General features: G+C 38.6%; 1 protein-coding gene across 7 annotated transcripts in view; it reads right to left on the bottom strand.

The window, feature by feature from the left end:
• LOC145437433 (uncharacterized) overlaps positions 1-12,600 on the bottom strand; it is a 30,490-nt gene extending 17,890 nt beyond the window's left edge. The window contains exons 1-18 of one of the 7 annotated variants that reach the window (XM_080314693.1): positions 11,246-12,600; positions 11,038-11,184; positions 10,742-10,795; positions 10,619-10,663; positions 10,272-10,328; positions 8,610-8,663; positions 8,498-8,551; positions 8,383-8,436; positions 5,529-5,582; positions 5,419-5,472; positions 5,156-5,209; positions 5,043-5,096; positions 4,492-4,545; positions 3,600-3,653; positions 3,490-3,543; positions 529-582; positions 413-466; positions 52-93 (exon numbers count right to left, since the gene is read on the bottom strand). In XM_080314693.1, the coding sequence (XP_080170819.1) occupies positions 52-93; positions 413-466; positions 529-582; positions 3,490-3,543; positions 3,600-3,653; positions 4,492-4,545; positions 5,043-5,096; positions 5,156-5,209; positions 5,419-5,472; positions 5,529-5,582; positions 8,383-8,436; positions 8,498-8,551; positions 8,610-8,663; positions 10,272-10,328; positions 10,619-10,663; positions 10,742-10,795; positions 11,038-11,184; positions 11,246-11,318 (1,066 nt within the window). In that variant the 5' untranslated portion in view covers positions 11,319-12,600. The remainder of the gene's footprint in view (positions 1-51; positions 94-412; positions 467-528; positions 583-3,489; positions 3,544-3,599; positions 3,654-4,491; positions 4,546-5,042; positions 5,097-5,155; positions 5,210-5,418; positions 5,473-5,528; positions 5,583-8,382; positions 8,437-8,497; positions 8,552-8,609; positions 8,664-10,271; positions 10,329-10,618; positions 10,664-10,741; positions 10,796-11,037; positions 11,185-11,245) is intronic. The other 6 variants (XM_080314692.1, XM_080314687.1, XM_080314688.1 and 3 more) reach the window with 6 other exon arrangements.
• Positions 12,601-12,921: the final 321 nt, after the last annotated feature.

Genomic DNA, 12,921 nt, shown 5'->3' with positions numbered 1-12,921 from the left:
AAGTTAGGTCCGCGTGTGACCTTATATTCTTCATGGGAAATCGGAACTCACTCTTCTGCATATGCTCCAGTTTTTTTTCTAGTCTTCTAATCTCTGAAAGCAGTGAATAAAACCTGTATAATATCCGCATCTCTACTTATTTTTACGGATGTGGCGTGGGCACTATAAAAAATAGTGTCCATCGCAGTTTTAAGTTGCCATCCCCAACACAAGTTGAGCCCGGGTCTGTAGCTTGCGATACCGACGCAATAACCACTGAGCTACCGCATCTGTGTATCTATGTGTATGTATATGTCATATTTACACATTATATTTGCCATTTACTCATGTACTTTTTGATTTCAGAACCTCTGGTACTAGATATAAAATTCCCGTGATATATTCAGATATAGCGTAAGATATACCCGTCTACCTTTGGTTGAATCCTCTTCTGAATTGAACAGCTGCTCAGTCAGATTTCTATATTCTGACTACGTCAAGACACCCTCCGATTATGCACCAGAAGTGTAAGATAGACCAACAACTTACGGTGGATAAATTCTAGATGAAGATCTCCCACCTTCCTCTTCACGGTCTCCGTGTCTTAAAATATAAAACAGTTATCGGCTTACGTACTGGATCATTTTTACCGTGATCATTTCGAATTCCCCTGGCGGCAATATACAGCATGCTTTAGGATCCAACGATTAATGCATTAGGAAAAGTAGGGGAAATTATTTGTGTTGAGGTAAAACATTTTAAGGAGCGGGATGAAAAACTAAGACCTCGTTATCAAGTATAATTTTTAAATAATTGTCTAGGGATAGTGTGAATCTCTGATTGATTGATTGAGATTGATTGATAGCAGGGGAGATGGTGCGAACGTCTGATTGATTAATTGCGGGGAGATAGCGTAATGGTGAGCGTTGCCGCCATCCAAACAGACGGACCGGGGTGGATTCCCGCCGTCGGAGGTTATTCTGGGCTCCTCGTCCCTCGTGTCACTGCCCTTACGGCTACAAAAAAGCCCAGAAAAAAGACCTGTTGAAGAAAGAAAAAGAGCATAAATAAGCTTCTAAAAGGAATCGACGAAGAAGGAATAACATCGAAGAAGACTGTGACATCGGGCACTAGGTCGAGATGGATGCCAGTTGCAAAGACCCCAACTGGTTGGTCGTTCGGCATCCCCCTATATGTTCGTTTTATATCGCATTGTGTGTCTTGTATATCGCATTGTACATTGTGTGTGTGTCTTGGGCAGATGAAAACATAATCTGTACATTGATTGATTGATTGAAAAGTTCAGGTTCGTGTGAACGCGAACCTTTTTGAAAGGTTCTGTGTGAACGCGAACGTGAACCTCATGACGTCACGTGACGTCAAATTGCTAATTCCAACCCTACATTTCAGTGTGATAGCCCGTATTGATGTAGGGGAGATGTGGTACCGACGGATCAAAAATTGCAAAATTATCTCTGGCCGTCAAATCTTCTGTCGAGAATAGCAAATCTTTTGCTGATTCAAAACTTTGGGACTATTTCGGACATTTACATGAATAACCGCCTTTTCGGAAAATATTTATGAACGTTCAAAATTTGTTGCTCGAACGTATCATCAGTCCCAACCCGGTGGGTCAAAAGGCACACGACCGTGGGACCTATGAGACATATGCTCAAAAACTCATATTTTTCATCATGTTTTGTGGTGTACTATAATCTAAGCTACAAGTATACAATAGATTATATCAACTCAAATGTTGGCGTATATTACCGTTTCGATTTACGCCCAAACTTACATAATTATTGGCACATACATATATTACAAGAAAATCGACATTTTGACTTTGAAATACCTCGCTATAGCGATAAAATACCACAGGTAACTATAATTTGGAGCCTCTATACATGTAGGCGTGTTTCTGTTGTTAAGTAATTTAGTTGGTCCAAATATTTGGCTTGATTTGGCTATGGTACCATAGGCCCCCCACCCTATAAATATTGCAATTAAATTGAAAAATTCCACCCGAGGATGGCATTGAATTAAAAATATATGGCATTATATACCCTGATACAAGCCCTACACTTCACATTAAAAATATGGCTGGTTTGTTAGTGTGGAAGGTGATATAGAAAAATGTATACGTCGATCCAAATTTATTTTACAACCCCCAAAACATAAATCACCTGTCACAGAACCCATAACTCACGCAGGTCGAAGTGTTTTTTGCATGACAGGAAAGATTCTGCCAGCATCTAGTACTGTAAGCATGGGATTGTCATATATAGTTTTTCAAGTATTTTCGGTCTCACTGTCTCATTGGTACCACATCTCCCTTACACTAGGGCTGTTCAAAATAAAACTTTTTTTCAGAGTTCACTGGCTTTATGATAGTATTGTTAGACTAGTTGAAACAACGCTGTGTACCAAATTTGGCTTGATTTTTTGCAGTAGAAAAATTTCCAATTCCATGATTGTATAATTCATATAATTAAAGAGTTAGTCACCGTAAATACTATTTTATTCAAATACAAATTTTTCTACTGCAATAACTGCGCTTTTAGTGGTTGGAATGGAGCCAAATTTGGTATGCATCATTTCTATTGACAGCCTAACAATTTTACGAGGTTGACAGAAAAATTTTGAACTTTTATTTTTATATTTTACAATGACAAATTCGAATCTTTCTACTGCGAGAAAATTGCTTCTACTGGTTGGAATTGAGCCAAAGTTGGTGCGCAGCGTTGTTTTCTCCAACCTAACAATTTTATCTCATAGACAGTGAAATCTGAAAAAGAGTTTTTTGATGAACACGATACCTAGCAGCGACTCGGCTCACCTAATGCCACAATGCTGAAGTACATTTTGAAGTTTTAAACGTAGCTAAATGTATCAACTGCTGCAATCAAATGATATAATTACCCCATAAAATAATATAATCTGTCGCTTTGCCAACAATTTCGAAGCGGACTTGCAAGTGAATATAAGCTTATGCCTAAACGTTCTAAGCCAGACAGCACAATGACTTCGGCGTCTGAGTATTGCTACGTTGATATTGAGAAAAGTGTTAAATGGGTTTCTATATACTTGATGCTGATATTACCCCATTAACAAGTTATTCAGCAGTAGTCAACACCCCGATCACACCGATTTGGCGATTATTATACAATAAACATATGAAGTCGATTTTGACCCAGTACGCCTGCTAGAATTTTGCATCAGACAACGATAGCAATTCCATTGATTGGTAGAATAAACATCATTTCCTGACTACCTATCATGTAGTGTATTTCGTTCTCGATGTTGCGTGATTGCGGGTTAAGCTTACAGCAGAGAGTCACTAAATATTCTTAAACGGAAAGCTGGATATTTCGAGCAAACTTTTTTTAACAAAGCAAGTAACATTTTCAGATTCGCAAGGAGCATGCACGATTAGTACTGATTTTTTCACGCTGTCAGAGAGATGCGCAGAGTAGCACGTCTTTGAACATTTTGATTGCAGCTACGACCTACAGTTCAACTGGAGTTCATGACACTCGGCAATACTCTCTTGCAAATCTTCTCTCTCTGTAAATATAATGTATTTCAGCAAACTTATAGCACATAGGAAATTGGATAGTTACGTTCCAAATATGTGTTGTTCCAATCTTCGATTCTCGAGACTATCCATACGGCGTCTGTAAATAGAGATATAGGTCGTGACGTAGTCGATATTAGTGGTTGTCATCCGCCTGTGCCGGTCTGTGGCAAGTTTGAAGCCGGTCCGCCAGATATTTTAGAGTCTAATATCTCAATTCCAAAATGTAGGAAGTTCGACGCTAATAAAGAACCAAAACACCAAATTTTAAATTGATTTACAGGTTTGGTGCGTACTTTTCTCCTTCGTGTCGTAACAAAGAGCTCATGGCCTTATTTGGGTGTACGTCAAAAGGTAGCAAGTTTTGTACAAAACCGTTTAATAGTTATATAGCCTACAACTCGTTTCTTTCAAGTTATTTGTGAAAGCTACGCAGACTACTAGATAAAGTTCATCGAATTCTGATTGTAAAATTAAACGACACTTGACAGGAAAATGCAGGCCATACCAAACGGCAAAGTCGCATTTCAAATGATATCGACCAATCACAGTCAAGTTGCTGGCCTTTAACAAGACTTCGCGATCTTCGCCTTGTAGGCCTATAAACTTGAATAGAACCCCAATAGAAGGCAGCATTAAATAAAATTTCCAAGATTACATTTGAGTTCAATAAATTTGTAATAGTTACATTAAAGCTTAACTTTGATGTTTGAATGTTCACCGGACCGCAGCATCTGTTTTGAAGTTTTTCCGGTCCGCGAGGTCAAAAAAGGTTGAAAAATAAATTTAAATCGATTTCTAAAATATGATCCCATGATTATAAAGGATTTCATCGGTTTTCATTAGGAAACCAGATTTAGCAATATTTCTTCTGTAGGATTTTTAAATAGCTAGGTCCGCGTGTGATCTTGTATTGATCATGAAAAATCAGAACTCACAATTCGAGTACGAATTCCACATATCTTCCAGTTTCAATTCAAGTCTTCCAATCTCTGAAAACAGTCAATTATAGATACTATAATATCCGCATCTGACTCTCTTTCTCTCTCTCTCTCTCATTCTCGTTTGGTCCAATATAGCCTACCCCACATATAGCTGTCACGGAAGATCATCGATCCAGATTATGTAGTTCAGCATACGTTTCACAACGCATATCTTTAATGCCCTAACCACAACCCTTAAGCCAGACTTGGGAGCGGAAAGTGAGGAAATTGTGTTTGCTATCAGTGGCTGTGTTTTAGAGTGACAGTCACAGGGAGCGTTTGAACCCAAACCAGCAGATTGCGATTCCAGTGCTCTTACCACTGAGCAACGGTGTCTCTCTGGATACATACACATATTTATATATATCTATGTATATATAAAATGTTATTCGTGTAGTTAATCACGATTAATTCATATATATCCTTCGATGATTTCATAGAAACTGTTAAAGCATATTAAATTCGTGTTTATATATTCAGATTTGACGTAATATAGACCTGCCTACCTTCTCTTTTATCCTCTTCTAAATCGAACAGCTTTCCAGTCAGATTTCCTAATTCTGTATAGGTCGAAATGCCGTACGATGACACATCAAAATTGCATGATAGACAAACTTACGATTGGCATATTCTACACGAAGATCTTTCATCATCCTCTTTAAGGAATTCGATTCTTAAATTAAATAAAAAAATTCCCTGCGTTTGCCGGATCCGGGGGGCGAAGTTGACGTCGAATCGTAACTTCCAACGCCTTTAGAGGGATTAGCAATGACCAAGGACTCCCAATTATGAGTATTGACTGGAACCCCGCTCACGGATGGATTGAATGTCACGATTTGTTTTCACGAGTTTACGAAGTTTGATCGTGGTTATATGACTTACCATTCAACTGGAGGTCACGACACTCGGTAACATCTTCTTTTATATCTTCTCTCTCTGCAATCAGACGCAATTCAATAGAGTGCTGGAAAATTGGGATTTCAATTATTCACCTTTCAAGTATGTCTTGTTCAAATCTTGTATTTGCGAGGCTATCCACATGGTGTCTGTATAGAAGAGGAGTTCGCAACGGCGTTTATATAATATGGTGGCGGTAATTAACTAAGTAGATTCCTATCTGACATTCCAACATGCATATTTTAGGAGGTATATTTTTTGTATGTTTGCATGTGTTGTTTTGTTTTGGACTTCATCGATTTCCATCGAGAATCTTATGTAGCTGTTTCTTTCACATGTACATGACCTCTATTCTGTATACGCACGGTTCGAATCAACAATTCTCCTTTCCCTAATTTCATTTTAAAAATATTGTTGTTGTTGTTGTTGTTGTTCAAAATAAGATATTTTCTTGTACCCAACATAACTATTACTCACTAGCTGATACTGCTTCGGCGATGGTAACAGCATTCTATAGAGTAAGAATTAGCTGATGTGAATGTACAATGTACATTGTACATGTACAATGTGCATATTGCCTTGACGTGCAATGGCCTAAACACTGCAAAGAACGAGACGCTTAGAAGACGACTTGAGGCTTACCCACAAGATCAAGCATCACAATTGAGATCGTTTGCTAACAAGTAGGCCTACCATCCTAGCTAACCCAATATCGATTCTTTAGTCGCTGAAAAGTGTTGTCAGGTATCGTACACAGTTCAGAGTTTAAGATAGAATGAAAGTTATGATCATGATGTTTTTGTTGTATTTGTATTTCTTCAATAATATCATAGCCGTTGTAAAGGCTATGTTATAATATATTTTTTCTTTTTTTGTTACCTATGCCCGTCAACCATGTTAGAGAGCACAGCGTTATACTGACGTAAAGTTTTAAAAACCTTGTGTGATTTGGTTTATCTCGATATTGAATATATGCGGCCCGAGGCTTCCAAGAAATTTGAAAAGTGGGCCGCTACCAGTTTTGAGTTGGCGACCTCTAGTCTGGATAGTATGATAGCAATAAACTATTTGAATCGATTTCTAAAATATATTCCAATGCTTATGCAGGATGTTATAAGTTTTCATCAGGAAACCAGATTTAGCTATATTTTTTCTGCAGGAATTTTAAATAGTTAGTTCTTGTGATCTCATATTGATCATTGGAAATCAGAACTCACGATTCCAGTATGTATTCTAAATATCCTCCAGTTTCAATTCAAGTCTTCCAATCTCTGAAAACAGTCAATTAAGTTAGTATATTATCCGCTTTTGACTATTTCTCTCTCTCGTCTGTTCCACAGCCTACCCCGCCTATATAGCTGCCATGGAGGATCAACGATACAGATTACAGATATTTAGTTTAGCTTACGTTTTACAACGCATACCTTTAATGCCCCTAACCATACCCCTTAAGCCAGACTTGGCAGTGGTAATAGAGGAAATTGCGATCACTATCAGTGGGTGGAATTTAAAGTGACAGTCGCCAGCGTTGGATGTACCCTGGCCAGCAGATTGCGAGTCCAGTGCTCTTACCACTGAGTAGGATGTGTTTAAAACAAAAATCGATTTAAAACAAGCATGTTTAAAACAAGGCCCTTGGGTAAAACATTTATTTACTGTATTTGTTTTTGTTTTCGTTCAATCCATGACGTCACACATATTCAATTGTGACGTCATAGCTTAGACGAAAACAAAAGCAAAAACATTGAAAAAACATGTTTTAAACAAGAGCATTGTTAATGACGTCACATGTATTCAATTGTGACGTCATAATAAATTGATACTTATAATTAAAAATATAGGGTAAATGTGACTCCTTTGACGAAATAGGCTTCCAAACCATGTCATATACGGACCAAAAATATCTTTTACCAGGACTATATCCTCTTTCAGCATTTTTGCGGTCAGCCGTCATCATCAACAGAATATCCATTCTGTATCAATGATCTATATCTACGTAGTATAGCTGTTGAACCGACTATTTGGAGGGTTTCAACCATCCCATATCGTATACGTCGGCTATATCGACTGGTAATCATCGTCCGTAGGCTCATCCAACATGGTGTTGGAAAGTATTTACACAATTATGGCATAATTATGCAACTTTAATTCGTGGTTATACATTCAGATTTGACGTAATATAGATTTGTCTACCTTCGGTTTTATCCTCTTCTGAAGCGTACATCTGTTCAGTGAGATTTCCTAATTCTGAATAGGTCAAAATGCCGTCCGATGACACATCAAATTAGCATGATGATAGACCAACTTTCGATTGGCAAATTCTACGCGAAGATCCTTCATCATCCTCTTTGACGATTTCGTCTCTTAAATAAATAAAAAAATTGCCTTGTGTTCTCTGGATTCAAGGGGCGAGGTTCAATGTCGAATCGTAACTTTCCACGCATTTAGATGGATTAGCAATGATGATTTTCAATTATGAGAATTGACCGAAATTACACTCACAAATGAATTGGATGTCACGATGTTTTTATTCACGAGTTTACGAAGTTTGATTGCGACTATATGACTTATCATTCAACTGGAGGTCAGGACAGTCGGCTACATGTTTTTTTTTAAATCTTCTCTCTCTGCAATCAGACAGAATTCAATAAAGTCAAAGAAAATTGGGATTCTAATTATTCACCTTTCAAGGATGTCTTGTCCAAATCCCGAATTTGCGAGGCTATCCACATGGCGTATAGAAGCGGAGTTTGCAGCGACGTTTATATAGTCTTGTGGCGGTAAATAACTGAATAGATTTTTATCTGACATTCTAACACGTACATGCTAGGTATATGTTATATATGTTGTCACGATGGGCTATTAGTATTGGACTTCATCGATTTTCATCGAGAATCGTATATAGCTGTTTCTTTCAGACATACAATACTGCTGTTTTTGTGTACGTACGGTTAGAATCCCCAATTCTTCTTTCCCCGATTTCATTTTGCAGCAACACGAGATCTATAGAGATTTAGGGATTTCTATATTCGGGAATTTTACAGGAATATATAGTCAACTATACTCTGCGAATAAACGTGCTTCAGTCGCTCAACATCAGAGGCTGTAGCGTCAGTACCTAAAATAATCACAACATCAATTTAAGTGTTCGATATTGAATGATCTACAATACATACGATTCAAACATAACGATTGCATCTCTAGCAGTCCTTTATCCAAGTTCACAGCATCTGTAATGCGAAGCGATATGCAGGTCAATCCAGTATCCAACACAAGCATTCGTACGGTGCCAATGCATGCAAATGAATGTGTTTGTTTGTGGTATTCATGGTGTTTGTCAACTTCTATGGTCAACTGGTCATTTACACCAGGCCAATGTGCTTCATTTTAATTCCGTAGCTGCTGACTTGTAGCACGGCCCACTTCTAGGCTTTAATAAGACACCGCTACCCAGATGAGATGGCGAAGAGGAGCCTATAGATAAACCTCCGACACTTGGCTACGAATTCGGGAGTGGGGATTTGATTGACAGCGAATAATGTGTGTAAGAAATAATGCAATGAGTATAGATAATGGATACAGAAATAAGAATTATTGGCATAAATAGTAGCTTATGATGCCGAAGTATGAAATTTCAGTAACAATAATTTCCATGCCTTTCTCATATGAATCATTAACAACATCAAAATAATAAAGAACGCGCCAATTCGGGCGTCCGTAATTACGAGGCGAGCATGTTGTCTGTTCGATACGACTCATAAGGTTTGCCACTGCATCCATAGAGAGGGGTAATATGAATCATTCGAGACCTTTGATAATATTTTTGGTGCAGAAACTTGAAGCTGCAGAGAGAAACGCTTTGGTGTTACTCATGAAGAATCATAACTTGTATGCTGAACTTACATCATCAGCAACTACTTTCCACTTGTATGTGGGAGGAATTTAATTCAAGCTTCATAAAAGCAAATGGCACATTGCATGCGACGAAAGAATGTTGGCTGTACGTTAGTAATGATGCGAATATTCAATTTAAAAGGAAATCAAGAAGTTGCGATCAGTTATGCAAGTTGTGATCTCGTGGTGACGGAACATATGCAGACGTATTACGATGGTCGCTAATTTGTGTTCACCAACATGCAACGACGGTATAGTTTGATCACACATAAATTAGCTTCTGAGAATGATACTTTTACAATGTCCCTTGCATCTACTACGCTATATGTTTGATAACCCGATCGTGTTGAAACTGCATGGTTGGTGAAAAGTGAATACAACTTTTATCATCAAATTGAATATTGCCAGTCATGAAAATAGTAATTACAATTTCAAAAGAAATCGGATGTCTCAGAGAGACTATATGCTCACGTTGAAGTCACGGGCCTGCGGCATACGTCTACACATGCCAGGTTGGGCGATCGAAAACTGTCGACGTCGGCAATACATAAGTGTTGTGTTGCTATGTTGACAATGGGTTTTCTGAGTCAAAACCCATGCTAAGTCGCGTAAACACGACAGTTAATGCAGAAATTGAGACGTCTGTATAGGTTTCGGAGATACATGAGTGCTAGGCGATTCCCGTCGTTTATAGTAAGTTAATTTGGGTTCCTGAATTACTTCACTCATGACGCAGGTATAGATGTTCAATGTTGCTGCATATACACATCGCTTTCCTACTTTCTACTTCTGCAAAACGTAACAATGCGTTTCGTATTATCGGACTGTTTCCGTGAAGAGAACATACTCCCAGGAACTCTACAGTCTACAGTGACTTAAAACTTCTACGTATCAGAAATCGGTGGAATGATCACGCACGAAGTTTGACGCCAAATTCAACTTACCAATCAATGTATTCTTCAGCTTCGACAGTTCTATCTTGATTTTGGAAATTTCAGAGCCTGCATTTCGTTCCAATGTACAAATACCTTCAGCCACGCCAGATTGCGGTGGATAAGACATAAGTTACGGCACTCGCACAAAAGTAGAAATAATGCTGAAGTATATACTATGGTGTAACTATTATCTCAAGTAGGAGACGACGGGAGCTATCAATACGATCGACATATTTGAAAAGTGCTTGTTTTAGGTACTTGACAACTATAACGGATTCTATCATGATCTGTCGAGTGAAAACCATGGACATGGACATTGGACAGACTCAAAATTACGTTTTCGTGGTTAGACGTACCAGACGTTGCAAGTCTTTGTCGAACCGCTTGTGAGGAATGCACATCTATGAGAACAATTAATAATAATTATTATGTATGAACGGAGCGTAATATTGAATGACAAGATATATCAAATCACTTACAATCTTTATTTTTCTCTTTCATGCTTTCGAATTCTGTTCTGAGCGCTGTGATTTCTGTAATTATTTACATTTCGATTCAATGAAACAGACCTTATACTGTAATGTTTTCTGCGTGTCTCTGACACGAGACCGGAGTTTATCGGTCATATATCATGAGGCACTGAGGTACTCCCCTATTGTATCACATTCTGGATTGCATGAATTTCGTACTTGGATTTATAGGATTGAAATATTCTAATCTAGTTGCGACTCCAACACTTTTGAAAACAACTCATTAAGTCGTGTGTAATACAAACCTCCCATCCATTCCCGCTTGAGCTGGTACACGTAGACGAGCGACGAAATTAGGAATATCAAACTGACTACCAATGCGAAAAATGTCAGCAATGCGCTACTGCGATTCACGCCTACTAATCTGCTGTCCTGTTTTCTTCCATTCGAATCTGCGTCAACATAAAATATTTACTCGACCAAATTGAAACAAAATATTATTGAATGTATTACTCATCAACGGAGCTGCGCTTGCTGAGCTGTCGTCTGTTGAAGAAATTGTAGTCGTAGTCATTTCAAAATTCATGATCAGATTGTATCGATTTCAACCTATCCTCGGGAGAATATGTCGGTCCTTCTCTGTACCGCGTGTGCCGGAATTTAATCAGGGAGACTTGAAGTTTCGTTTGACTCTTATATCTGTCATTCAGTCTCCCATCAGCAGTGTAGCAGCAAGTTCGATTGCGATTCAGGAACGACGGATGCTTACTGGCCTCTTGACGCAACTGCAACTAGAGCCGCGAGCCGTATGCACAATGCACGCGGTCGTCGATTGAGCACTTGGAAGAGTCCACAAGCGATGACTAGCTTGTTAGTCAGTTCGTACAGGGGTCGTGAATTGAAATTAATGCGCATGAGAATTGAGGAATTGAAGAATTTGAGGGACACACGTTTCACAAACGCTGACCCGTAGTGAACCAATCTAAGATATCAATGCTCCGAACAACACATCGGAGGAAGACGACCATTGTCGATTCAGTTTAGGTCAGCATATAGGCATATCTTCGTTGTCTATCCTCTACAGCAGGGCTACTCGACCAGCGGACCGCGGTCCTATTCCTAATTCTGTCAGTCTCAGTATTTACTTTTTTTACCTGAAACAATTCAAGTATCGTTGATGCAAAAACAATGTGCAGTGTTTCATTTTCTCTGCTCAGATTCAGAGGAACAACATGCAACCGCATTGGCTAGAGCCGTGTTTCCCAGACATGTTCAAGCTGGCGCCCCCTGGAATACGAATAGAGTGTCAAAAGCCCCCGAATACCTCCCATAATTAATGAATTTCACCTTCATCAGATAACCCCCTTGAATTAATTTGGAACATATTTTCGTACCTCGATGTACAGCAAGAAGCTTTGAAATAATCCATTTACTCACTACACGCAGTGAACCACGATTTCTGGGAATTCTGCCGATTGCTGTAACTGCTCGATGACGGGCGCGACGACAAAATTGCAATAAGTAACGATTGATTTGTCCTGTAACACCCATTGTATAGGCCGACGCCCGGATCGACCGTAAACGACCTATGCTTCATGGATTTTGCATTCTTTTATCGTGCATTTTTCAAGATCAGTCATGCGTATGGTACAGTGCATGTGCAGTGTGCACCCACCGCCCTGTGAATCGTTGCATGTGTTGTGTTTTTATTAAAAGATGAAATATATTATTCAGCCATAACGCTTAATTCTAATGTCAATTTTCTCACTACCGTAACTATTACTAGCAAAACAATTAACTGATTTTGCTTATTGCTTCCGTTAATACCGCTTTATCGGAGATTTTGTATATAGGTATACCATATTACAATGTATGTCTTTAACTTTTTTCATCTGTGCTAAAAATAGTTGTGTAGGCCTACTCGATAGCCTCAGTAGCTGCAATAATAGGTCAAGAACTGCTGTCTTATTACATCGCATTATGCATAATCTTGGGCAAAAAATTCAAAGGCTATAAAATTTAATTTTAAATGAAAAACGCCTAACAATATTCGAGGATAATCCATGGGATTCTTTTCCTTGCAATCGTTCATCGACCGTCGAACATTAAATTTGAAATCGATCTCATTGTAATTCAACTCACGTCTCGGGGATACCTGAAGACCTCCGAGGCATACGCCACACTAGTTG

The sequence above is a fragment of the Botryllus schlosseri genome, chromosome 4 (assembly GCF_051294905.1).
Source record: "Botryllus schlosseri isolate E-star chromosome 4, Bs_hap1, whole genome shotgun sequence".
Classification (NCBI taxonomy): domain Eukaryota; kingdom Metazoa; phylum Chordata; class Ascidiacea; order Stolidobranchia; family Styelidae; genus Botryllus; species Botryllus schlosseri.
The sequence above is the reverse complement of the archived record's forward strand: the minus strand, read 5'-3'. Positions and strand labels throughout refer to the sequence as shown.